At 36.5% G+C, this 25,802-nt stretch overlaps 3 protein-coding genes and 1 pseudogene across 3 annotated transcripts; 2 read left to right on the forward strand and 2 right to left on the reverse strand.

Annotated features, from left to right (window-relative positions):
- Window positions 1-1,182: 1,182 nt before the first annotated feature.
- Window positions 1,183-2,054, reverse strand: LOC140809421 (ubiquitin-ribosomal protein eS31 fusion protein-like). The gene has a single exon (XM_073167038.1). The coding sequence runs from the start codon at window positions 1,974-1,976 to the stop codon at window positions 1,506-1,508; it is 471 nt and encodes a 156-aa protein (XP_073023139.1). The 5' UTR covers window positions 1,977-2,054; the 3' UTR covers window positions 1,183-1,505.
- Window positions 2,055-8,674: 6,620 nt separating this feature from the next.
- LOC140810359 (uncharacterized) lies at window positions 8,675-9,663 on the reverse strand. The gene is made up of 2 exons (XM_073168230.1): window positions 9,619-9,663; window positions 8,675-9,517 (listed from the first exon to the last, which is right to left on the reverse strand). The coding sequence occupies exons 1-2, from the start codon at window positions 9,661-9,663 to the stop codon at window positions 8,675-8,677; spliced, it is 888 nt and encodes a 295-aa protein (XP_073024331.1).
- Window positions 9,664-13,165: 3,502 nt separating this feature from the next.
- On the forward strand, window positions 13,166-15,356 carry LOC140810843 (pectinesterase 4-like). Its single transcript, XM_073168742.1, has 2 exons — window positions 13,166-14,360; window positions 14,448-15,356. Exons 1-2 carry the CDS (start codon window positions 13,364-13,366, stop codon window positions 15,149-15,151), a joined length of 1,701 nt encoding a protein of 566 aa, XP_073024843.1. The 5' UTR covers window positions 13,166-13,363; the 3' UTR covers window positions 15,152-15,356.
- A 938-nt stretch (window positions 15,357-16,294) lies between these two features.
- LOC140810360 (meiosis-specific protein ASY3-like) lies at window positions 16,295-23,915 on the forward strand (annotated as a pseudogene).
- Window positions 23,916-25,802: the final 1,887 nt, after the last annotated feature.

Here is a 25,802-nt window from a genome sequence, read left to right on the forward strand (position 1 = left end):
ATTTAGAACACTGACTAATGGTAACTAAACCCACTAACAAGATTAATTAGGCCCATTAAACCCAATAATGCTTTTAAAATTCTTTTGTTTAATAAAATTTGTGAATTTATTAGTCGAGTTGCCAATACGTTCGTGTTTTTGTTGAAAAATCGACACCGATAAAAATTACATCTCGCGTATAAAATCACCTCAAAACTCCTTATTTTCAAAAATAAGAAAAAGAATCACCCTTAATTTAAATAATTAAAAATAATTATTTAATAAAAACATTTTCCATTTTTCAGCCAGCTGTCTCCGTTCCTCGATCGCAACTCGAATAACCCTTAAAAATACATTTTAATGCAACAATGTAGAAAAATATATTTTAAACATGTCAATAAGCACAACATAATTAATTTATGCAATTAAAACAATTAATTAAAATACACAAGGAATTTAATAACTTGAATGCATGTAGTTCGCGTGGACCTTCAAATTTTCAGGCGTTACAGTAAGTCTCAAGCTCAACCGAGATTTATCCTTATTTTAGGCGGCTGATTCGAATAAGAACATGTTTAAAATATATGTTACACTTTCTTTTGAGTTCATGATCTTACGTTGAGAGGCAGACATCATGATACATTTTGCATATTCAATTATTTTATCTATGCAGCTTGCATGTGTATACAAATAAAGTAAATGTCAGAATTGAATAAAACAGTAAATATTATTAAAATAAATATATTTTTTAAATAAGTGAATAAAACACAGGTCACAAGTTGACTAGATTGACACTAACAACTTAAAATTAACTACCCACACATGTACACCCCAATACATGAACAAAACTACCCACACAGGTACACCTCTATACATGAACAAAGAGGAGACTGGAGAGCGCAGAAAACCGATCAACACCTCACCTACCCATCGGGTGTAGCACAGGCCAACGGCTGAAATCCTACATGCATTCATGGGGGATCCAATTGTCTATGCTCCACAACCTATTCCAATGGATCAGGCGGCACCAGATATAGTTCAGCAAGCAGCCAACTTCAGTCCCCCCACCGTCTTAGTAACGGGATCATATATAATTACTATTCACAACTATTCAAAATTCAAATGCCCTGGCTACGGTTAAACAGAATCTTGTAACAAAAGAAAAAAACTCAAAGCAGAACTGAAATACAAGGGCAAGCACGATAAAACTGAAATCTTGCACCCAACTCCAAATTCTACGCGATTCCAGAACGTTGCACAATAAAATGGAAGCCAAAGAACCAACATAACATATTCACCATAATAGAACACGCCTATTCCAAAAAGATTGAGCTTTCACAGAATTTTTCAGGGTATACATTGTTCATAAATGATAAGAACCAAAACTCTCAATCGGTGAAACGCAAAGGGAACTTACCTAAATCGTAGATCAAACACTTTGATTAAAAAGTTATGGAAAATAGTGATATTGTCACCCACAACAATTCGACTGATATAGAAATAAAGTGGTTCCTCGCATCCGATTATCAATCGCCGCCAGCCTTATTGTACACGTAAGTTAGTCCACACTTACCACAGTAGTGCCTGTCAAAATGATTCGCCATGAAAGTACCGGCACCGCATTCAGCGTTGGGGCACTCCTTCCTCAGCCTCTGCACCTTTCCCGAATCATCTACCTTGTAGAACTGGAGAACGGCGAGCTTGACCTTCTTCTTCTTGTGCTTGATCTTCTTCGGCTTGGTGTAGGTCTTTTTCTTGCGCTTCTTCGCACCACCACGCAGGCGGAGGACGAGGTGGAGGGTTGACTCCTTCTGGATGTTGTAGTCGGCAAGTGTGCGGCCGTCCTCGAGCTGCTTCCCGGCGAAGATGAGGCGTTGCTGGTCCGGCGGAATTCCCTCCTTGTCTTGGATCTTCGCCTTGACGTTTTCTATAGTGTCCGAGGATTCCACCTCGAGGGTTATCGTTTTCCCCGTTAGGGTTTTCACAAAGATCTGCATCTTGCCGAAAGCCTTGGGTTATGAGGCGGTGTGCGCAGGAATGTGCATCTTTTTTTGAACAGTTGTAGGGTTTCTGATAAATGTTTTGGCTTTCAGAAAATTAAAGATGTGCCCATTACGTAAACAGAGGAAAGGCAAGTCCGCTCTAAAAATTTAATTAATGTCACTAGTGCAACCAGATCAATGTTTTTATTTATATATATTCTACGTTGATCGTATTTATTTTTTACCTATCAATGAGATAATATTTATTTATTAAATATCATGAAGCATATCGTATCTAATATATGAATGTCATATAAGTGAGCATACTAAATAGACAATATATCAAAATTGTATATCGTGTTTACTTTCGTACCTATCAATGAGGTGACAATCAAATATTACATATCAAAATTGTATATCGTATTCACTTTAATACCTATCAATGAGTTGAAACTCATCTATTGGATATATATATATATATATATTATATATATATATATATATATATATATATATATATATATATATATATATATGTATATAAAAAATGAATCCGATCTCCTGCAGTTTGATCAATGGATCTTGATTAACAAACAAAATCTCACAAACAAATATTTGTTGAAATTATTTTTCAGAGCATCGCATGCAACAAAACACCGTAGAATTCTTAAATTAACGTTATTGAATATATAATAGAGGTGCAAAAGGATTGCAAACAAGCACGCTCAATTGTCTCTAATTTTTTTCTTTGATGAGGAAAATTCAAGTACTTCTTTGCGATGTTATGTTCCAGATTCAACAAGAGTATCAAATTTGATGCAGCGGATCAGTGAAAGTTGCTGGGTGTCAATATCAATAACTATTTACACTAGTTTATGTTGGATTTAAAAAAAAAAATATATATATATATATATATATATATATATATATATATATGTGTGTGTGTGTGTGTGTTTGTGTGTGTGAAAATAAAAGTGCATTATATTCATGAACTTATATTGAGTATTTATGAAAGTTTAAGAATGATTGATTAAGAAGTTCTTAAGTTTTATTGCACCAATCAGATCAAAGTAAGAGCATCTAGTAACATCAACTCATGATCTCATAAATATCACTAATAGTGTCTGCGAGAACTTTAAGTTAAGATCCATTTAACGACTCCATTGAAAGTCATCAAGTAACGAGATTTGACGCAATTTTGAAATATATAGGAGTAAATACATTGTAATCGGGATTCAACGTTTGCCTACGGATGAAGATATATTATGTGATCTGATGAGTTAATAGTGTAAGGAATCTCTGGCCAGAGTAAGACATGTGCATTTTGGAAAAGTGTTTCCTCAGTTGCACATACCTTGTCATTATTATTACTCAAAGATACATCACATCGTTATCGAATTCCTATGCAACTTTCGACATACCAATAGTTGCAGATTCGATCGGGATATATGAGTTGAAGGGACCGTGTACGCTAACCATAACTTAAGGTTCTTGCAAGAAATATTAGGGATACCTAAGAGATCATCGGCGATGCTACTAGACGCTCTTATCATGATTCAATAGGTGCAATCAGAAATGAGTTTTGAAATTCATGTTCAACGTGTCGATGAAAAGAATGAAGCTAATTAGAGTCAACCCGAATTATAATAAATTTTATTCTAAATTACATGGAGATGTGAGCTCACAACTAGTTGTACTCCTAAATTTTGAGAATCCCATAAGTATCGGACTACGTGTTCCCGTTGAGATACTCAAGTATAAGAAGTTGAATTTGATGACTTTTAGTTTGATGAAGATCAAACATAATACTTATAAAGGAGTTTATAATTTGATACCGGATGAAAGAAATGAAAGCTGAAACTACATGTTTTGATGAAAAAGTTCACAAAACTGGCAAAAAATGGATCAGTGGAAATTTGATCTTCAAAATTTTTCACTTTTTATTATATGAACAAGATTTGTATCCTCGATATATCAGCGCTGTCAGATCGTCAATCAAAATTATAATGAGTTCACAATTATTTATTTAATGAATTTAAAATTTATTAATTACATAATAGTATTAATATTAGTGACTATTAATATGTATATAATTCTCATAAAATATTCAAGAGAGGTCTAAAATTAATTAACAAATAAATTAATCAAAGAAATTTAAAAATAATTATTTAATTTTAAATAATATGTCTATGAATATAGTATATGTGCATGTATATATATTATATACTTTATATGAAGATATAAAGATGTGTATATAAATATAAAATGAATTATCAAGAGTTGATTAATACATGATATAATTATATGAAAATTAAAATAATGAAAATTAAGAGTCGTAAGAACACTAGGATTAAGGAATCCTATTAATATAGTGTTATACAAAATATATGGAATGGTACAGAGCAGAAAGCAACGTGCAAAACAAGCGAAGCAGTACGATAAACAAAACAGCAGGACAGTGCTAAAAATAAATCAAACCGGGGCCTGTACTGAAAATACAGTGTCCTTAAAACAGATTTGTCCCCTCCGATGTGTGCTGCGAGGATGAACGTGGACGTCTGTTTCCCAAGATACAACGGAAAACCAATAGTACCGTTGCACAAGGCACCACGACGGCGAACTGAAGAAGTACCTGAACTTTATCACGGGCAGAACAACGGCAGAGAAACAGCAGCTGGTTGGAACAGCAGTAGCCGAGATAACAGAGCAAACAAAGCTTCGAAAATATAAGAATGCAGGAGAGTGTGTTGAGTGTCTTGAAGGACTTGAGGCTGCCCCTATATATAGGCAATATGGACAGTTACGGTTGGCCATCTGAAACGCCAAAGGTCAGCAGCTGGAGCACCAAAAGTCAGCAGCTGGAGCACCAAAGGTCATTTCAGTTACAACACCAAGGGTCAGCTTAAATACCAAAGGTCTTGGTCCATAATTCAAATTTTCGAAAATAAAATAGCAAAATCCAGGTGAACCGTGGCGGGAAATTTTGCCTTGATCGGTCCGACATTCGACGCACCCAGGTCGCGCTCGCACGCTTGCACACAAGTCAAGCCTTTTTCCACTGCAAATCGGGCCCATGATTTGCACCCCCCTGTGCCTGTGTGTGCGAGAGAGAGCCTCTTGACCAATCATTGTTACACCTCCATAAAGTGCAACTCAATATAAGCTCACCAATGCTATGTTCATTTTCCAATGTGGGACATTTCCCATTTACCAACTATTGGGCATTACTTGTCCAATTTCCCATTCAATTGATACAAAGCCCAATAGGCCTTTTAGTCCAACAATCCCCTACATGAATGGAAATTGAAAGATATTCAACGATTTTCGTGATAAAGTTCAATAGTTGAATCTTGCATAGGATAGGTAGGTATTACCCTTTGAACCTTCCCTTGTGAAAGCATAATAATTCACTGGTTGACAGTAGACATGATGTCTTTGAACTGTACAGCCGTTTGTGTGAGTTAAGATATACTTCACACAAGACTCTTCCTAATACTATTCAGTTCTCATGATTGTGTTCGTTTTGGCCATGAACACACTACTGGTCCTGCAAGAGGATCTAGAATTGAGCCCTGCAATTCCTTCGAAGCGGCCCCACTTCTCTCACATAGGTGATTCTATATTGCTTCTTATCAGAATCATTAAAAGCCGTAAGCTTATCCTCAACATTCACTGTTTCATAATAGGAATGGATTAGGGATAACCCGCATAGTGATTCTCCAAATTAGTGCGATTATGTTTTCCCATTGAACCTAGTTCTTGGGATCTCCAGTCAGCGTAGGTTGGGTTTTCCTTCACACCAATTTATTCTATAGGCTTGAGCCCCATTCCCCTTGACATTTTCGCAACTAACTCTCTGTTTAACCCTTTGGTTAGCGGATCCGTTATATTATCCTTTGACTTTACATAGTCAACAGAGATAACTCCAGTTGAGAGTAGTTGTCTAATGGTATTATGTCTACGACGTATATGTCTAGACTTACCATTATACATATTATTTTGTGCCCTACCAATCGCAGATTGGCTGTCACAATGTATGCATATAGCCGGCACTGGTTTTTCCCATCCTGGAACATCTTCTAAAAAGTGACGCAGACATTCAGCCTCTTCACCACACTTGTCAAGAGCTATAAACTCAGATTCCATCGTGGATCTGGCTATTACAGTTTGTTTAGAAGATTTCCACCCAATTGCTGCACCTCCTAAAGTGAACACAAATCCACTTGTAGATTTTGAGTCTTTCATATCAGATATCCAATTTGCATCACTGTATCCTTCGATAACAGCAGGATATCTGGTATAGTGCAGCTCATGATCACTAGTGTACCTTAAGTATCTTAACAATCTGATAATTGCTTTCCAGTGTTCAACTCCTGGATTGCTCGTGAATCTACTCAATTTGCTTACTGCATAGGCTATGTCTGGTCTTGTACAACTCATTAAGTACCTCAGACTTCCAATGATTCGAGAGTATTCTAATTGAGACATACTCTTACCTCGATTCTTTGATAGATGCTGACTAGTGTCAATCGGGGTTCTAGCCAATGCAGAGGCATCATTATTGAATTTCTCAAGTATTTTGTTAACATAATGTGATTGACTTAGGACTATCCCTTCTGATGTTCTATGGAGTTTAATTCCAAGGATCACATCGGCTAGGCCCAAATCTTTCATGTCAAATCTTGAGTTCAATAATTTCTTTGTGGATTTAATCATCTTATCATTACTACCAATGATAAGTATGTCATCTACGTAAAGACATAAAATGACATATCCATTTTCAGTGTTTTTTATGTTACATTTGTCACATTCACTGAATTTAAATCCACTTTCCATCATGGCTTTATCAAATTTTTCGTGCCATTGCTTTGGTGCTTGTTTTAAGCCATATAGAGACTTCACCAGTTTACAAACCTTATTTTCTTGCCCAATCGCAGAAAATCCCTCAGGTTGTTCCATGTAAATTTCCTCTTCTAAATCTCCATTTAGAAAAGCCGTCTTTACGTCCATTTGATGTACTTCAAGATTCCGCAATGCGAAAATCGTAAGTATCACACGAATAGAGGTTATTCTTGATACAGGAGAATATGTGTCAAAGTAATCAAGCCCTTCACGTTGATGGTAACCTTTAATTACCAATCTGGCTTTATACTTATCTATGGTTCCATCTGATTTCATTTTCCTTTTGAAAACCCATTTACATCCTAGTGGTTTACTACCCGGAGGAAGATTTACTAATTCCCACGTATGGTTTTGTAAAATGGATTCCATTTCGGAATTGATAGCCTCTTTCCATAGAGGTCCCTCAGATGAACTAATTGCTTCCTTGAAGCTTTGGGGTTCACTTTCCATCATGAAAGTGATGAAATCCGGACCAAAGGATTTCTCAGTCCTAGCTCTCTTGCTACGTCTAGGTTCAATGTCTTGATCAAGCTCTTGTTCTTCATCAATTGTTTCATACAATCTTTTGGATGAACTTGATTCTTCCTTAGATTTGCATGGAAACATGTGTTCAAAGAACGAAGCATTTCTTGATTCCATTATCGTATTTTTGTGAATATCAGGTATTTGAGATTCATGTACAAGAAAACGATACACACTATTGTTTTGAGCATATCCAATGAAAATGCAATCCACAATTTTTGGTCTTATCTTTACTTTCTTTGGAGTGGGTACTGCTACCTTGGCAAGGCACCCCCACACTCGCAAATATTGGTAGGAAGGACTTTTACCTTTCCATAACTCATATGGACTTTTATCTTGCTTCTTTCGGGGCACCTTATTTAAAAGGTAATTTGCTGTTAGAACAGCTTCCCCCCACATGTTCTGTGGTAAACCAGAACTTAATAGCAACGCATTCATCATTTCTTTTAATGTGCGATTCTTTCTCTCTGCAATGCCATTTTGCTGAGGACAATAAGGTGTAGTTCTTTCATGTTTGATCCCATGTTGAAAACAAAACTCAGCAAATGGTGATTCATATTCACCTCCACGAACACTTCTTAGCACCTTAATTTTCTTGCTAAGTTGATTTTCAACTTCACTCTTATATTGGGCAAATTTTTCAATAGCTTCATCCTTGCTTTTGAGGAGATACACATAACAAAAATTTTGTGCTATCGTCAACAAAAGTAATGAAGTATTTATTTCCACCACGAGTTTGTACACCTTTTAAATCACATACATCACTGTGAATTATATCAAGTGGTTCACTATTTCTTTCAATAGTTCGGAAAGATGATCTCGTTAGTTTTGCCTCAACACAAGTTTCACATTTGTGTTTTTTATCAATTTGGAATGCAGGAATGCTTTTCATGTTAATTAATCTACGAATTGTATCATAATTAACGTGTCCAAGTCTACCATGCCATAAACAAGAAGACTCAAGAAAGTAAGCAAAAGTGTTAACTTTTTTCATCACGGGCTTAATAGCCATTACATTTAGTTTGAACAAACCATTACAAACATAACCTTTGCCAACAAACATTCCACTCTTAGACAAAACCACTTTATCTGACTCGAATACAATGCGGAAAACATGCTTGTTAAGAAGCGACCCGGACACCAAGTTCTTGCGGATGTCAGGTACATACAACACATTGTTCAACGTCAGTTCTTTTCCAGATGTCATCTTTAGAACAACTTTCCCTTGACCCTTGATTTCAGAGGTAGCGGAATTTCCCATGAATAGTTTTTCACCATTCTCAGATTCCTCAAGAATAGCAAACATCTCCTTGTCCGAGCAAACATGGCGAGGCACCAGTGTCGATCCACCACTCCCTTAGGTTAGAACCCACAAGATTAAACTCTGATATTACGGCACATAGATTCATATTCGAAACCTCTTGAGATATGTTCTCGACTACATTCACCTCGCGGTTTCTCCTTGGCTTCTTACACTCATACGCCTTGTGACCCATGCCATCACAATTGTAGCATTTTCCCGAGAATTTCTTCTTTGAAACGCCTCCTTTGGGTCCCATGTTCAACCTTTTGTTTGAGGAAGAAAATGTTCTCTTTTTCGAGCTTTGATCATGCTCGACAACATTTGCCTTAGCGGAAACAGGAGAAAACAATCGCCTTTCCGAACCCTTGTTGTCTTCCTCGATGCGAAGTCGAACAATGAGCTCTTCAACATTCATTTCCTTTCGCTTGTGCTTCAAGTAGTTTTTGAAATCCTTCCAAGCTGGTGGTAGCTTCTCAACAATAGCAGCCACTTGGAATGATTCACTCAAAGTCATCCCCTCACCGTGAATCTCGTGAAGAATCACTTGGAGTTCTTGAACTTGGCTGATAACCGGCTTTGAATCCACCATCTTAAAGTCCAGAAAGCGACCAACAAGAAACTTCTGGGCCCCGACATCCTCGGTTTTGTACTTTCTGTCAAGGGATTCCCACAGCTCTTTAGCCGTTTTCTTTTCGCAAAACACGTTATAGAGCGAATCTGCCAATCCGTTTAGTACATAGTTTCGGCACAAAAAATCAGAATGATTCCATTCCTCAACCGCACTAACAGATTCAACATCTCCCTCACCCTCGTTGAGTTTAGGAGCATCCTAAGTGAGGAATCTAGCCAGGTTCAGCATCGTCAAGTAAAACAGCATCTTCTGCTGCCACCTTTTGAAGTTCACACTAGTAAACTTCTTGGGTTTTTCACCGTGACTCGCTGGAACAGAAACCGCAGCAGCACGTGGGGTACCATGAGGGACAACTTGAGGAGGGATGTGGGGACCCGGACGCTAATCATCTTTTAAATCGTCATTGGGACTAATCTAATCAATTATAATACACATGGTCTAATTTTTTTTTTTTAAAATGCGGAAGGTAATGGAATCAAACTTCTATACATATCAGTATAAAAGTATAAATCTCCAACATCATACAATAATTTACATCTCAGGTTCAACACCTAACTATCAAGTGTTTAAACCATATCTCTAGTCCAAGTCCGGAATCACCACTCTTGACCCTGTACCTGTCCCACCTGTTGTCATGCACACATACAAACAAGACAACAGCCGGATAACTCCAGTGAGATATAAATATCCCGGTATAAACAATGTATCAATGCAATCATATAAAACATATATAAAAGCATAAACAATCATTAAAAACCTGTATTCAAATCTGACTACATGAATCGATACAAATCTGTACCTAAATCTAGGACTCATTTCTAATCTAGGGATCCCAATCTAAATTTAGACTTTGGTATGCTGTATCGAGTGTCTACAATAGACGTCGATCTACATCTAAAGCTCATCGATACACCGTAAGTCTAGATTCTTATCGGTTCTGAGAAAGACTCGGCGGTTCTGCCCTAGCTAGGCTGATCTGCCCTAAACTCAAACTCTGGCTCTGCTATCATTCAATAGACTAAACATATCAAATCTGATAATCTGCAAATATCAATGCAATAAAATAAAGTATGTGATTTAGGGAAACTCAAGTCAAACCTAACTCGAGTTGTGCAATCTCGAATCAACATTAATTTATACCTTTCTTGTTGTCGCTCTGATACAATCGAAGTCTTGATTCAAAGTCTGTCACTGTTCAATCTGGCAATGACAATACCAATATTTTGTATCAATATTCTAATCAAATCACGATATCTCTGTTTTATCGAATTTTGGCAGTACAATAGTACAATCCTGCGATACCGGTGATATCAAACCAATATCTACTAATTTCAATAATTTACAATCAACCATCATACAAATCTGATATAATTTCTAGTCAATTTCATTCTGAAATTCATAACAATTCCATATTCAATCTGTTTCTCAATCTGACTTCGATTCTACGCTGTCTAACATGTCAAGAAAATCATATACGAATTCCATTCAATTCTGACAATATCATAATTTCAAGACATGTCAAAACGTAGTAAAACTTACGTCCAGTTATAGCCTGCGTTGATAGGAACAGACTACCGAAGTCGGATTCAAAATCTAACGGACAGATCTTTCACAAAAGGCGTAAGGATCTTTCACTTCTTCCCCCAAAGCTTTTCTCGACTCTTTTCTCGGAAAAATGAAGGGGAAACGAAGCTGGTTACATATATATATCAATGCATGCATACAGCGAGGTGGCACAATTTTTGCAAACCACGTTGCACCGCGGGTGCGGTAGCTTCGGGACCGCGGGTGCGCTCTCTCCTGGACCGCGGTTGCGGTGATCATTCTGTAAAATAGCATACCCTACTGCCTCCTCACCGCGGGTGCGGTCTAATCAGGAGCGCGGGTGCGGTGTTGCTTCGGCAACACACTCTGAAATTCAAATAAATGACCGTACATTATCTTAAATCGTGTCTCCGTTGGCCCTTTCGTAATCATGTTAAATTATAAGTCAATAGTCTTTGATTGACAGTGATTAATTCTCGGACATTACAAGGGACAACTTGAACAGTTTCCCTTTGCACGTTAGTTTCAGTAGCTATATCTGAAACAAAGCTCGTAATAAGTAATCTGTTTTAAGATTGTTACAAAATATATGGAATGGTACAGAGCAGAAAGCAACGTGCAAAACAAGCGAAGCAGTACGATAAACAAAACAGCAGGACAGTGCTAAAAATAAATCAAACCGAGGCCTGTATGAAAATACAGTGTCCTTAAAACAGATTCGTCCCCTCCGGTGTGTGCTGCGAGGATGAACGTGGACGTTTGTTTCCCAGGATACAACGGAAAACCAGTAGTACCGTAGCACAAGGCACCACGACGGCGAACTGAAGAAGTACCTGAACTTTATCACGGGCAGAACAACGGCAGAGAAACAGCAGCTGGTTGGAACAGCAGCAGCCGAGATAACAGAGCAAACAAAGCTTCGAAAATATAAGAATGCAGGAGAGTATGTTGAGTGTCTTGAAGGACTTGAGGCTGCCCCTATATATAGGCAATATGGACAGTTACGGTTGGCTATCTGAAAGGCCAAAGATCAGCAGCTGGAGCACCAAAGGTCATTTCAGTTACAACCGTAATTTTGCCTTATTTTATATACATGTTTTCGAAAATTTCGAAAAGGTCATTTCATTCGAAAATAAAATAGCAAAAGCCAGACTTCTTATAAGATGCATGTTTTCAAAAATTTCCCGCCACGGTTCATTATATATTATATTCATTGCACCATGGTACCTATAGTATAGTCAAAAAATTGGAAATCCATAATTCCAATTTTCGAAAATCCTTATTTTAGTATAGCCTAGGTGAACCGTGGCGTCAAAAAATCCTTATTTTAGGCGGCTTAAATCTACTAAGAACATGTATATAATATATAATACGCTTCCTAATGAGTTTCATAATATTACGTTTGCATGAAAATTTATCTATAGTATAGTCAATGTAATAATTGGATAGTCAAAAAATTTATAGTATAGTCAGACCTTCATGGTACCTATAGTATAGTCAAAAATTTATCTATGCAGTTTGCATGAACGCATATAAAGATAAAGTAAATGTAATAATTGGATAAAATTGTAAAATATTATTTAAATAAAGATTTTTTTTTACATAAAAGTCAATAAAACCCAAACTACAGGTTGACTTGTTGGATACCTATTCTAACACATACATGATGTATTTTGACTCTACATTACATTCTTCCAGATAAAAATATCTAATAGTATATATATATATATATATATATATATATATATATATATATATATATATATATTTGAAGTTTAGACACACACATATAAAATATATATTATATAATATCTGGAGGTATTATATACATTAACCATAACATGCATGACACAAAAACCAAATTTCTCTTACTAAAACAAAAACACAAAACAAAATCTCTAATTTTGTTGCATGCGTGGAATTTGGATAAGCTAGTGTACAAAATATACAGTAATATCTATAAACAAATGCGTGTGCATATAATCTGAAAAGTAATTAAATTAATAACATATAATAATAATTAATAAAGAAAATTATCCATTTAATTTATTGGTAAGAAGTAATTGGGGAGTACTGTAAATTTGAGGTAAGAAATGAATAACTGAGAATCATAAGTTGTGTTGGAGCAAGAAATGTGCACTACCTTCGATTATAGACGATGTTTCCATTTGACCTTTTTGAGACCATACGTATGTAATAATGTTAGGCTCAAATTAAGGCAAGCCATGGAACATTAACACTCACACTCAAATTATCTACTTCCTATTCTATAAAAACCCAAAATTCCTCGACAATATATCCTCAATCATTACCTTTACTTATCTTCTGAAGAATAAGCATCGATCAATAAAGGGATATATATACACAGATTATATATCCCGGGCAAGCTACAGTTTGCTTGCTCGCTAGTTTCGTGTATACATAGTAATTTCTAAGAGAAAAAGAAAAATAGATAGATTATATAGGATTGGTTTATTGATTCATTAACTAGGAAAAAAAATGGGAGCTGGGAAGAAAGTAGGGATTTCAGTGGTGTCCCTGATCCTGGTGGTGGGGGCTGTCATTGGTGTCGTAGCGGTGGTGCGGAGCAGCGAAAACTCCGCTAACAATGAAAGCGGGAAGGCCCCGTCTGCCTCTATGAAGGCCATCGACTCCATCTGCGCTCCCACGAGTTACAAGGATGCTTGCACCCGCACCCTGGGACCTGTCGCCAGGAACGAGACCGCCACCCCCAAGGACTACATCATGGCAGCCATTCAGGCCACTCTGGAGGAAGTCCAGAAATCCTTCGAGGTCACCAGTAAAACTGTCGTCAACAACGAAACGGATCCCTACAATCACATGGCCGTCGAGGATTGCAAGGAGTTGCTAGATCAGGCCATCGACACTCTACAGGCATCCTATTCCATGGTGGGGGATAGTGATATGCACACGCTCCAGGATCGTGCGGACGAGCTAAGGAGCTGGATGACCTCCGTCTATGCCCTCCAGTCCTCGTGCATGGACCAAATCGAGAAGCCCGAGTACAAATCGGCAATCGAGAATGGCATGATCAATGCCACTCAACTCACTGACAATGCTATCAACATTGTTGCTGAGCTCTCCGAAGTTTTGAAGACCTTCAATGTTCCGATCAATCTCAGGCCCAACGCTCGTCGATTGATGGGATTGAACAGTTACCCAAGCTGGTTTGACACTTCTGACCGTAGGCTGTTGAGAGCACAACGGGGAGGCCACATCAGGCCAAACGTAGTTGTTGCCAAAGACGGCAGTGGACAATTCAGGACCGTTGCTAGTGCCATCAATGCATATCCCAAGAACTATAAGGGTAGATTCATCATCTATGTGAAGACCGGAATCTATGACGAATTCATTGTTATTGACAAGAGCAAGCCCAATATCTTTCTCTATGGAGATGGCCCTGGAAAGACCATTATCACTGGGAAAAGAAACTTTGGAATCATGAAGATAGGAACAATGAACACTGCCACATTCTGTAAGTTCAATGCATGCAGATACTCCAACTCATGTTTGTTATCTAGTAACCATAATCAATATTAATGTTCTCTCTGTATATATGCAGCTAACAACGCACCTGGATTCATTGCTCGGAGATTGACGTTCCGTAACACCGCTGGTCCTGATGGGCACCAGGCCGTTGCTCTCCGTATAAACGGTGACATGTCAGCAATATTTGACTGCCACATCGAGGGATACCAAGATACACTGTACTATCACACTTCCCGTCAGTTCTACCGCGACTGCGTCATCTCTGGCACCATCGACTTCATTTTCGGGATGGGCGATGCTGTGATCCAAAACAGCTTGATCGTAGTGAGGAGACCAAATGCCAATCAATTCAACACCGTCACGGCCGATGGGAAAGAGGTCGCGAGAGGCAGCAACGGGTTGGTCCTACAGAACTGCAGGATTGTTCCAGAGAAGGAACTATTCCCCGCCAGGTTCCAAATCCCCACATACCTAGGCCGCCCATGGAAGGCACAAGCTTTGACAGTGGTGATGCAGAGTGAACTGGGAGACCTGATCCGCCCCGAGGGCTGGATGCCATGGAGCACAACCGACCCCAATTACTTCTATCATAACACTTGCCAATACTACGAGTTTGCAAACCGTGGCCCTGGCGCCAACACTGCCGGAAGGAGCAGGATGTTCAAGCATTTCAAGGTCCTCAGCCCGCAGGAGGCCACCAGGTACACCGTAGCGGCGTTCCTTCAGGGTGCGCAGTGGCTAAAACAGGCTCACATACCTCACCAACTTGGCCTATAATGATCCATCCAAAATCCACACTCCTAGCTTTGCAAACTCAACCTCAAATCGGATCAATATTTGAACATTGATTACTTGAGATAGCTAGCTTGGTATTGTTCCTAGGATCATCATCTGTTATGAAACCGTTTCTTTTAAAAATATATCTGTGATGCAAAATATTATACAGTATAATTAATTTGCACCAATATATTATCCAAACTTTCAGTAGTACGTAAAAGGAATCAGTATGCTCTATCTCTACTATCTCTATCTCTATCTATATATATATATATACTTATAAAAGTAGTGGATAAAGGGCATTGTTTATTAATTATGCAATGACAAAATTAACCTTCTATACACACTTCAAGAATAAAATATAACTCTTATATTAATTTTATCAAATAACTCATCTTTATACTACATTTAAATGTTTAATCCTTTTAATTCTCTCTACATTTTTAAATGATTTTATTGTAATTTTGTAATTATATTTTTAGTTCAATTTCTAATTCAGTAATAAATTATAGTATCAAAAAAAAGATATATGAAAAAATTATAACTATATATGCAATAGTAGAATAATTAACATATTTTATGAGTTTTTTTAACAAAGAATTGAAAGCAAAGAGTTTAATTTTAATTTTAAAAGATAGTACGATTTAAAAAAAAAAGAAAAAAATTTATCTATAACAAATATATATGTTATAGGCATATTTATTTTATTAAATTGTATAACTAAAAAAATTACATGTATAGTTTGTAAAATCAATCTTCAATCAAAATTTTGAATATGTAATTCATGAAAAGAGATTTAATGAACAATAAAAAGACTCTAAGTTATTTTCTGCTGTAAAAACAGTATATGATATAATCCTTATAATAATAATCATTGATTAGCATTTGTCAAAGTATCATATCTTTTACATATGATATTTAATATCTTTAATTATTTTGAAATCAAACTAATTAATTCAATATATACAAAAATAACATTTTTTATGAAATTTTATTTCTTTTGTTCTATTTCAAATTTTAATTGTGAAAATCATACCAATATTTTAAAATCTATATTTAATAATTATTATATTTTTAAAAAAAAAAGAACTTTTACAAAATTTTGACTTTGTGGCATGAAAAGGAGACGAAGGTGGTCAATTTTGGAGAGTGGATGGGTGAAATCAAAGAAATGACGTGGCAGGTGCGCACTGCGCACGGGGACTATCGTAGATTTCCCGGACCGTTGAGATTAAGTTTTGAAAAAAAAAGAGAAATTTACACGAGCCATGCGTTCGTCTCCCGCCAGATCCGTATAGTCATATATAAGCATCACGAATTCAGCTTCTTCTGTTCCCGCTCAAATCCCCAAATTCAGACCCAGACGCGAATTTTAAACATGTTCGGAAGTGTACTCCGATGTCCTGCATCAGAATAGTGGAATGTGAAGCAGATTTACTCGGCGCTTCTCATCTCGTTATTGTAAGTTGCGAATTTATCGATGTCTCTAATCTGCGATGGATGAGCGTATATCGCTTTTTCATTCATTATATTTTCGTATTGCCGTCCTGAAATTCAAGTACTGGCAACGAATTGTGTGAAATTTTCAAAGCCCTCTCGTACATTAATGTTTCAGCGGTCAATTTATGTGTTTCTCTGTTGAAATCAACTCGTTGAAAACTCGCATTTTCATTTGAACAAGCATCAGATCCACGTATTCACCTGTAATATGCAAGAAGCATCTTGTTTATCTTTCCTAAGGTTTCAGCTGTCGAACATGACTTGTTTAGGATCATATTTATGTTACTCCGACTTATTATGAGATATTTCGCAGCTGGTTTTCAGATTCTGAGAGATTTTTCTTTGGATCCTGCTAGTTTTGCTAAGTGTCAAAAAACAAAGTGACAGACTGCCTAATTTGCGAGAGGTATGTAGTAGCTCTTACTACTTATCCAGCACATATAACATTTTCTTCTCTTATCATTCATATTTTATGCTGCTGGTGATTAAGTTTTAGACTTGCAGTATTTTGAGTAATCTGCCATAAGTAGGCTGCAACTCTATTCTGTTGGCCCAGAGGAGAGAGTTTATATTAGCTCTTAAAAAAATTGAATTCAGTTACAGATATATTTGGTTGGCTTTTCCAGAATATCATGATTTACAAACTTGCAATGCCCATGCTCTTTAGCCTTGTCACCAATGTCTGTTTTTTGTGTAGTTCATGAAAATGGCATACCTGATTGGTTTTCAAAATATTAAAATATTGTAGGAACAAATGAGTGAGTACCATAGTTTTGGCAGCAATTACCATGGCTGCAGTCAATCCAGGAAGATCTCAGTTGGGGTTCTGGTTGATTCTCCCAATGAGATGAAAGCGAAAAGCGGCAGCAAAGCAGCGAAGCAAGTAGCAGAAAATGCGATTTCTAGAAAAGAGAATTTAGTAGAAGATTGTGAAGGGCATACTCCTTTTGTAGAAAAATCTGTGCAAGATTTGCAGAAGGATGCATTCCCTTGGTTTTCTACTAAATCGTTCAATATAAAGTATCCTCTTCTGCAGCAGTTCACGATGCTAAAATCACTCAGAGTTTCCAAGTTGCCACGAGAACACTAAAGCGATCAAAGGAAGCATCGGTAGATCATCCCGTGTAACTTTTTGCCTGTAAGAGATTTGGCTTAGAATCAGACAAAGACAGACTGGATAAATTTGGTAAAGCTTCTTGTGCTATGGGGGCCAGGAATGTAAGCAATGCGGAGAATGTTGAGACTCTTTCACCAAAATCAGGATTTCTGCCAGAAAAAGATCTTGAAAAGGACAAGAACAGGAGAACTGAACCTGGGGGTAATGAAACTTTGAGAATGAAGCTCTGGGAAATTATAGGAAAGGTTTCTTCACCGAACAAGCAGTGCGCTGGTGTCCGGCCTACAAAAATTGGCTCTAAAGATCTGAATCCAAATCTAGAGAGAAATGGAAAGGATGGTTCTAATGAAAAGACAAATCCACATTCGGACACAATTGAAAGTGATTCTGTAAGGCCTGAACATATAATCAGAAAACCACTGACTCATTCTTTGACCAGGAAGAAAGCTTCCAGTAAAAAGCAGCATAACAAAATTGAAACAAAAAATTCCACTAGCCATAAAAAAGATTGCCAGGAAAAGGATACATTCCCAGTTAGAAGAGAGCGATCTAGAAGACCTTGTGAAACTGTTGATACTAGTTTTTTGCATTGTAATTCTCTAAGAGACAAGAGCGAGGGAGTGAATTTTGAAAATCCAGAGGAGAGGTGGCAGTCACGCGACAAGAGCAAATCGATACCATCTCTTTGGACATCCATGTTGCAGGGTAATAAAGCTGTAAATTGTAACAGTTCCAATGACAGAAAAAGGAATATACTCGGAGAGATAGAAAGTGATACCAAGATAAGGAATTCTGTTGTCTCGCCGAATAATGTGACCACTGAGCCGGCAAGTGATGTTGGGACGTTGAGGTTTGTTGAAACACCAAAATTTAACTATCAACGAGAAGACACGGTGAATTCTTTGTCAAAGAACAAAAGGGACCACACACATAATCCTGAGAACTGCACTTTTGAGAGAAAGTCAACAGTTGAAAGTCCTGGATGTTCACCGTTCGGGCTTCAGCTAAAAGATCATGATCTGAGTAATGCCGAGAAAAGAATCAATATGAAAAGCATCCGAAGATCGAAGATATTGATTTTTTTTAAGTCAACTGAAAACAAATCAAATGTGCAGGTGGAATTATCTGTATCCTCAATGCTTTGTTCCTGGTATTAGTTTAATGGTGATCATCCGTCCTTGTAATCTTTTCTATCTATTCAATATAAATCTGTTTCCTCTCAAAAAAAAAGTATAAAGGATGGCTGTGGAGAGATGAAAGATTATCCTCCTCTGAAACCAACCTCTGTGATGGAACAGGATGGAGAAAAAAGTATATCTGGATCATCTATGGCTGCTACAGATTCCGAGAAATCCGAAGATGATTTTCATATTAAAGGTTACAGCAAAATTTCTTGTAACATTATCACATGTTTCTTACTGATGTTCCAATCATTTGCTTTACCCTCTAGAGAAGGCACCAAATATATTACAAGTCCCTCCAAAATACAATAAATGATTATGCTCGCAAGACATATGGTGTGCTCTAGCATAATGGTTCGACAGTTCACCATTATTCTCCTTAATTTAGTTTGGTTTTACGTATGTTCTGAGTGCAGCATCACACACACACACACACACACACAAACACACACACACACACAAATGGGTATGTCATTAGTTCACAGGGTTCTGCTCTATCCAGTTTGAACAAGCACATATTCTCAGTGACAGCAGGTGCTTACTTAGGTTATTTGGCTTGGTGATAAGATGCTACAAAATCATTCAATCTTCTTTTAAGTAAATCAGGCTGCATTATCCCATGGATGTGCAGGTTGCAGGAAATTAGGGCCATTACCTCCTGAAATTGGTATTACTAGACATTGTTTACAACGCTCAAGCAGAAGGCTGTGCAACGAGAAAGGTGTGGATGTGACTGGATGTAGTCCTATTTCAGAGTCATTCAAAGGTCTACCGATGCTAATCAAATTGCTTCTCTATCTTCCTATAGTAGTCTGCTTATTTATTTCTTGATTCTTTTTTTCATCAATTGCGTAATATTCTTTTCACCTTTGCACAAGGAAACGGGAAATGATGAAATTAGCAAGCTTCAAATGTGCATGGAACAGGATCATGAGGACGGATTTGCCAGGTATCTGTAGTCTTTGTTGAATTTGATCGAAAAAAGTCTATGGGGAATGCTGCCAACCTCTTACATTTGGTTGATCAAAATTCAGTGCTGTAGCTCTGCTTACTGTGGCTTTAGATCGTGTTAAAACCAAGATGAAGTCAATGATTGGCAAAAGATCTGCTGAAATTTTGATGGAGGCTGCTGACGAAATATATTTGCATTTACATCATGCTGAATCTCAGATGAAAAAAGATGCATAAGCGCGTAGAAACTGACAGATTTACTTATTCTATGTATTGACTTCTCGAGCTTTAATCTGGTAAATTTCAGGGGAAAGCTGATAAATCATAGTAAATTAAAAAGGAGATGTCTGGATGCTAGATTTCAAGGTATGTGTTTCTAGAAGCTAAGTTTGACAACTTACCGCTTTAATCTTGTTGGACCAAACCATATAATGTTGATATTTAATGAGCTTAGCATAATGCATGCTCAGCTATGTCAAAGCCTCAATCCTTGAGGCTAGGGATGTAAATGAACCAAACTGTTTGTGAGCTATTCGAAGCTCGATTCGATAAAAGCTCGTTTGAGCTCGTTTAATGAGGCTCGTTAAGATAAACAAACCAAACTCAAGTTTTACATTATTCGGCTCTTTAGCTCGTGAATATGTTCGTTGGTAAGTTCATGAGTAATCTTTTATATGAAAAAATAATAGTTTTGATATTTGATTTATTGATTTTGCATATTATTTATGAAATATATAGAAAAATATATTAAATTATTTATTATAATAAATTTATAATAAGAATAATATATTTTTCTTTAAATATATAATTTACTTTTTAATTAATTTAATGAAAATTTGAATGTATAATTCATATTTATTAAGCTTGTTTAGGCTCGATAAAGGTTTGAATAAGCTCGTGAGCCATGCATATATTCGTTAAATAAAGCTCGAGCTTGACCCGATTATAAACGAACCAAGCTCAAACATTCAAAAGTTCGGCTCGGCTCGACTCGATTACATCCCTACTTGAGGCACTTCTATGCAAAGTCAACTCTGTTGCCTATGATTGCAAGCTAGCTCTTCAATCCGAGCTTCACAAACATGGTCACATGTTACCCGATAACTCAAGTCAAATCCATAGAATTTACTATTTCTACCCTTTGTTTTCTTCTTTTTTACTCTTTTAACTCTAAAAACAACGAGAGAAACTAAAGTTACTGATGATTAAATGATATGCATTGCCTTTTTCTGAAAAAAGTATTATATGAACATGTTTATTTTGAAACAAAATTAGGATGCCGAAGAAAGAGTGACATAATAAAAGATTTGCGTGATTCTGCTGCCTACATCCACGAACAGATATCCAAGGGGCTGTAACTATTATTAATCATATTTACTTTATGATATAATCTACAACTTTGTGTAATTGAGAAAATATCTGGTTAATTAATATCATATAATTTTTTTAACTAAGTCACAATCAAAGCATATTAAAGATTTATCTTTGTTAGCATAACAGAATTGTTAGCTAATATGGTGGATCATATTTTACATCCTCTGTTTTCACCTACATAACATCGAAGAGATTCTATCAGCTCTGCACTGAGTGTTTATCTGTATAATGTAGAAAACAATGAAATTTATATGCAAGTATTAAAATATCATAACTGATTTTAAGTGACAAATGTTTGTTAGCTGCAATTGTGCAGATCTCTGTCAGATGTAGTTTTAGTGGAACATGATTTACTCAATAAACAATTGTGGATTTCCTCTGAGTTAATGAGGCCTCTTAACCTTCCTGCGCTCTCCTAGTATTGGCTTCCTCCTGGCTAATATGTTTTTTGAACATTAGAAATGCATTTTCAGTCTGCAGTCGATCCGCTAAAATGCACAAGAACTTTTGAAGGCATCAGGAGGCCGTTATTATATTCGATGTAATATTGGCTCATGCAGCATCTATTTGGCATCTTAACTAGAGGTCATTGATCGGCATTAAGAAATAGGTGGGTATTTTTTATGCTGTCTAGTTTTGATGCTGAGTTGTGTTTCATATGTGCTTGCAGAGCAACATGAGCAGTTGGTTGGCATACATAAAAGATTTAAATTAGAGGTGGATCAGCACCTTCAAGGTTATGACCACTTAATTGAAGATCTCGAAGAGCTTGGGACTGAACTTGAAAGAAATGTGAAAAGACACGGTATGAATTGAGAATTCTAAATCATAATAATCATTTTAAAAAATTATTAGTCCCATATACATTTTCCATAAATTTGTTGTTCATTTTTCAGTTGGCGACATGCAGATGCTTGATTGGTACTCATACTTTCAGAGTCACAGCACCTAACAGAAACAAATGGTCCATTAGTTGTATATTGATCTTCTTGTGTTGCTAATCAACCCAGTCATTTCTTATACAATGAACGGCATGATTTAACAACGAAAAGTTGAAGCATGTTAAATGCATTTATTATAATGTGAAGTCGCAACACTTTGCTTCTTTAGCTACTAGGTTACAACATTGACGTATACTCGATCTCTCTGAGTTTATGGTTGATCTAACCTTGACCGTATGCTTCTAAATTTTCAGTTCTATCAACTCTGTTCTCTCTGTGCCTTCATTAAAGGAACATATCAAAGACTCTAAGGTGTATAAATAAATTTGCATTTGCTGCATTACCCTTGGTGTAAGTAAGTGATTAAGAAAAGTGATTGCACTCAACTAATTTTGTTTAAGACATAACATGAGATGCTTCTATAGCTACCAGCTTTAGCTTCTACACAACGATCTTTTTATCATTTTAACAGCTGCTTTGCTCATATGACAAATTTTTTACAGTGATTCTTTGTGGTGACTGACCCCAGTTATTTTGGAATAAATGCTTATATAGTGATTATGATTGATATATTTGTGGTATAATCTGTAGAAGCATCAAACAAGAAGTTTCTCTCCCAAGCTGAGGAAGCAGTTAATGTTGCTCGATGATGCCGAAAGAAAAATCTTGGCAGCTCAGGAAGTGAGTTTATTTAATTGTTAATAATAAGGTTTACAAAATCTTATGTCTCTTGCTTCCAGAATATTACAGTGGACATTAATGAAACCTCACATCTCAAATGATAAGGCCAATTACAAGTAATGAGAATGAATTCATTAGTGCATTTGGAGTGATTTGATTTGGTTGGAGGGATTTGGTTTAAAGAAAATATTTGAACCATAAATATCAAATGGCACGAATATCATGAATGCTTGAAAATCAATACAATTGTTGATATAATGGATTTTGAATCCCCGCATCCCCGCATCCAAACAACTTTACAGAATTGGTTTTGGTTATCTGTTCAATAAAAACCAAGCTAGAACTATGTGAACCTCATAATCTTTTAATCTCTGATCTCCACTCCACAGAAGTAAAGGGGAAAGAATGTCTATCTGGAACCGTTTCATGTATTGTTGTTGCTAATTGATAACCAAATATTTTATATCAATTTTCAAGAACAAGATTTTATGTTCGGTCGGACTTAGCTTCTTGTTCTTGGCCCTATGTTTTTTATGCACTCTAAGATACTATGCTTCGATACTTGCTGACCATGTTATTAGATCATCCCGAATATTCCATTTTTTCCTTCGAATAACTTGGAATTTGTGGTGCAATACTTGAAATGGTTTTTATTTTGCAGTTGGCTAGGGAGAAGCTGCTTCAATTGAAACTAGCGGTAGCCGAGTGCATAAAACATGGGGCTTTTGCAGAAATTTTGTAGCTGAAGAGAAGATTTTCTTTGCATGGTCCTGAATCCGGATACCAAAAGCTTATCGATCATGATTAGAGAGCTATATTTGCTAAAAAGTTATTATCTTATGGTTGAGGAGGATGGCCCCGTATGATTAAACATCTACTTTAACTCCTTTTCACCATATTAGATGAAGTTTCGAAACATTATTATTGTTCCCATAAAAAAATTATCATTGTCCTATATTTTATATTCCTAAAAAGTTTATTGGATTTGTGGATAAATGTTTCGGAATTTGAGGGGTTGTTTTTCCGAAATGTATATCCGACAATTTATATTTAATTTTACATGTGGAGTCATGATTTTTTTATGGCCTTACAAATGAGAATAAATAAGTATCATTTGATACAACTTTAACATATGTTCTAATCTAATATTAGAATTTCGAGTCTCCAGAATTGAGAACAAAACACAAACTGGATCAAGTTTTTTTTTTTTTTTAATATGTTTACCGAAATATTTATAGAACCTAATCTAAAACGCCAGTCTAAACTCGTGCTCTAAACACTACAGGGTATGCTGCTAACTGGGTCAAATAGTGAGATTCGGGCCAAACCCGATCTTAACAAACAAGTTATGCCTTCGATGTTATTAATGACATTTATATCGTAAAACAATATGACTATCTTGATGCGGAAAATTTTAATTTTAATGTATCTTATGTATCAGTAATTCAATCTATTTTTAAATGTATAAAAAAATATCTATTTTTTATATAAAAAATAAATATTATAGGTTATTGCAACTTGCAACCTTGAATTAGGGTGCTTGTGCGCACTGCCGTAGATAATTTCAAATCTACACATCTCACTCATAAATGTCATGTTCTTGACATTTTACGTCCTCTTGGAAAAAATTTAGAGGTGTAAGAGATATAAAAGGTGGAATGAGTTTAAGAAAATCCAAATTTGGTGTGCAAAATACAAAGATGTTAAAATAAGTGTCCAGCGAGCTAGCTTGTGACTTGAATTTTATTGATTCTTATGTAAAAATAATCTTTATTTTAATAATATTTTATGGTTTTATCAAATTATGATATTTACTTTATTTATATTGTTAGATTAGATGCTTGTAAGCCAACTGTTGGCTAGGGAATTTATTGACTCAATTGTAATAAACATCTTTATTTTAATATAATTTAATGTTTCATGGTTTGTTATTTCTTTATCTGTATACCCATGTGAACAACATAGATAAAGACCTTGATTATACTTTAATACAAATGAATCGTAATTCGATGTTGAAACTCATTTGTAAACACTGTATTATCTAAATCTGTTCCTAGTTGATTCAGCCGCCTAAAACATGGATAAAAGTCGCTTGAGCTCGAGACTAACATCTGTAATGTTGTGTACCGCGTTTCTTGGTAAGGCCATGGAGATGTCCAAACATACAGATAGGTAGTCATATGATGATTATACCGAACAACCCTCCCTCGGACTTTCCAAGTGGTTATCATTCATCGAGAGGATAAGTCCGTGGTTATGATTGTACACCATTAGTCCTTACGACCCGGGACAACACTGAGGCTCTATATGCTAAGGCTGAACTTTGACTCGTTTACCGGTTCCAGGAGAGTCATCAGGTGGAGAGATTGGGTACAATTGCGACACATGTATGAGCCAGTGCATTGTAGTCGGGGATTCACCGCTCACCTACGGGTGTAGATATCCTATGTGATCTGATGAAATAATAGTGCATGGAATCTCTGGCCAGAGTATGAAATGTACGTTAGAGAGGAGTTCTCCAACAGTACATGCGGTGCCACTATTTATAGTTATCACATAGTTATCGAATTAATATGCAACCCTCGATGAACCAATGGTTGCATATTCGATGGGGATATATGAGATGAAGGGACCGTACTGTACGTTAATCATAATCGACTGGTTTTTGCAGGCACTATTAGTGATACCTAGGGGATCATGGGGCGATGCTACTAGACGCTCTTACCATGATTCGATGGGTGCAATCGGAAATGAGTTCTGACATTCTTGATCAAGATATTGATGAAAAGAATGGGGCTGACTAGGGTAAGCCCGAATAAAGGATTATGTCCTGAATCACAAAGAGTTGTGAACCCACGGCTAGCTGTATCCATGAACCATTGAGGGTCACACAAGCACTGGCTTAC

This window comes from Primulina eburnea, chromosome 13 (genome assembly GCF_022965805.1).
Source record: "Primulina eburnea isolate SZY01 chromosome 13, ASM2296580v1, whole genome shotgun sequence".
Classification (NCBI taxonomy): Eukaryota; Viridiplantae; Streptophyta; class Magnoliopsida; order Lamiales; family Gesneriaceae; genus Primulina; species Primulina eburnea.

Coding starts and splice junctions, on each gene's coding strand:
- LOC140809421 (XM_073167038.1), bottom strand. CDS start 1,976: ATGCAGATCTTTGTGAAAACCCTAACGGGGAAAACGATAACCCTCGAG.
- LOC140810359 (XM_073168230.1), bottom strand. CDS start 9,663: ATGGTACCCCACGTGCTGCTGCGGTTTCTGTTCCAGCGAGTCACG. Junction 9,518..9,618: donor TTCTGTTCCAGCGAGTCACG/GTGAAAAACCCA, acceptor TTCCTCACTTAG/GATGCTCCTAAACTCAACGA.
- LOC140810843 (XM_073168742.1), top strand. CDS start 13,364: ATGGGAGCTGGGAAGAAAGTAGGGATTTCAGTGGTGTCCCTGATCCTG. Junction 14,361..14,447: donor AATGAACACTGCCACATTCT/GTAAGTTCAATG, acceptor GTATATATGCAG/CTAACAACGCACCTGGATTC.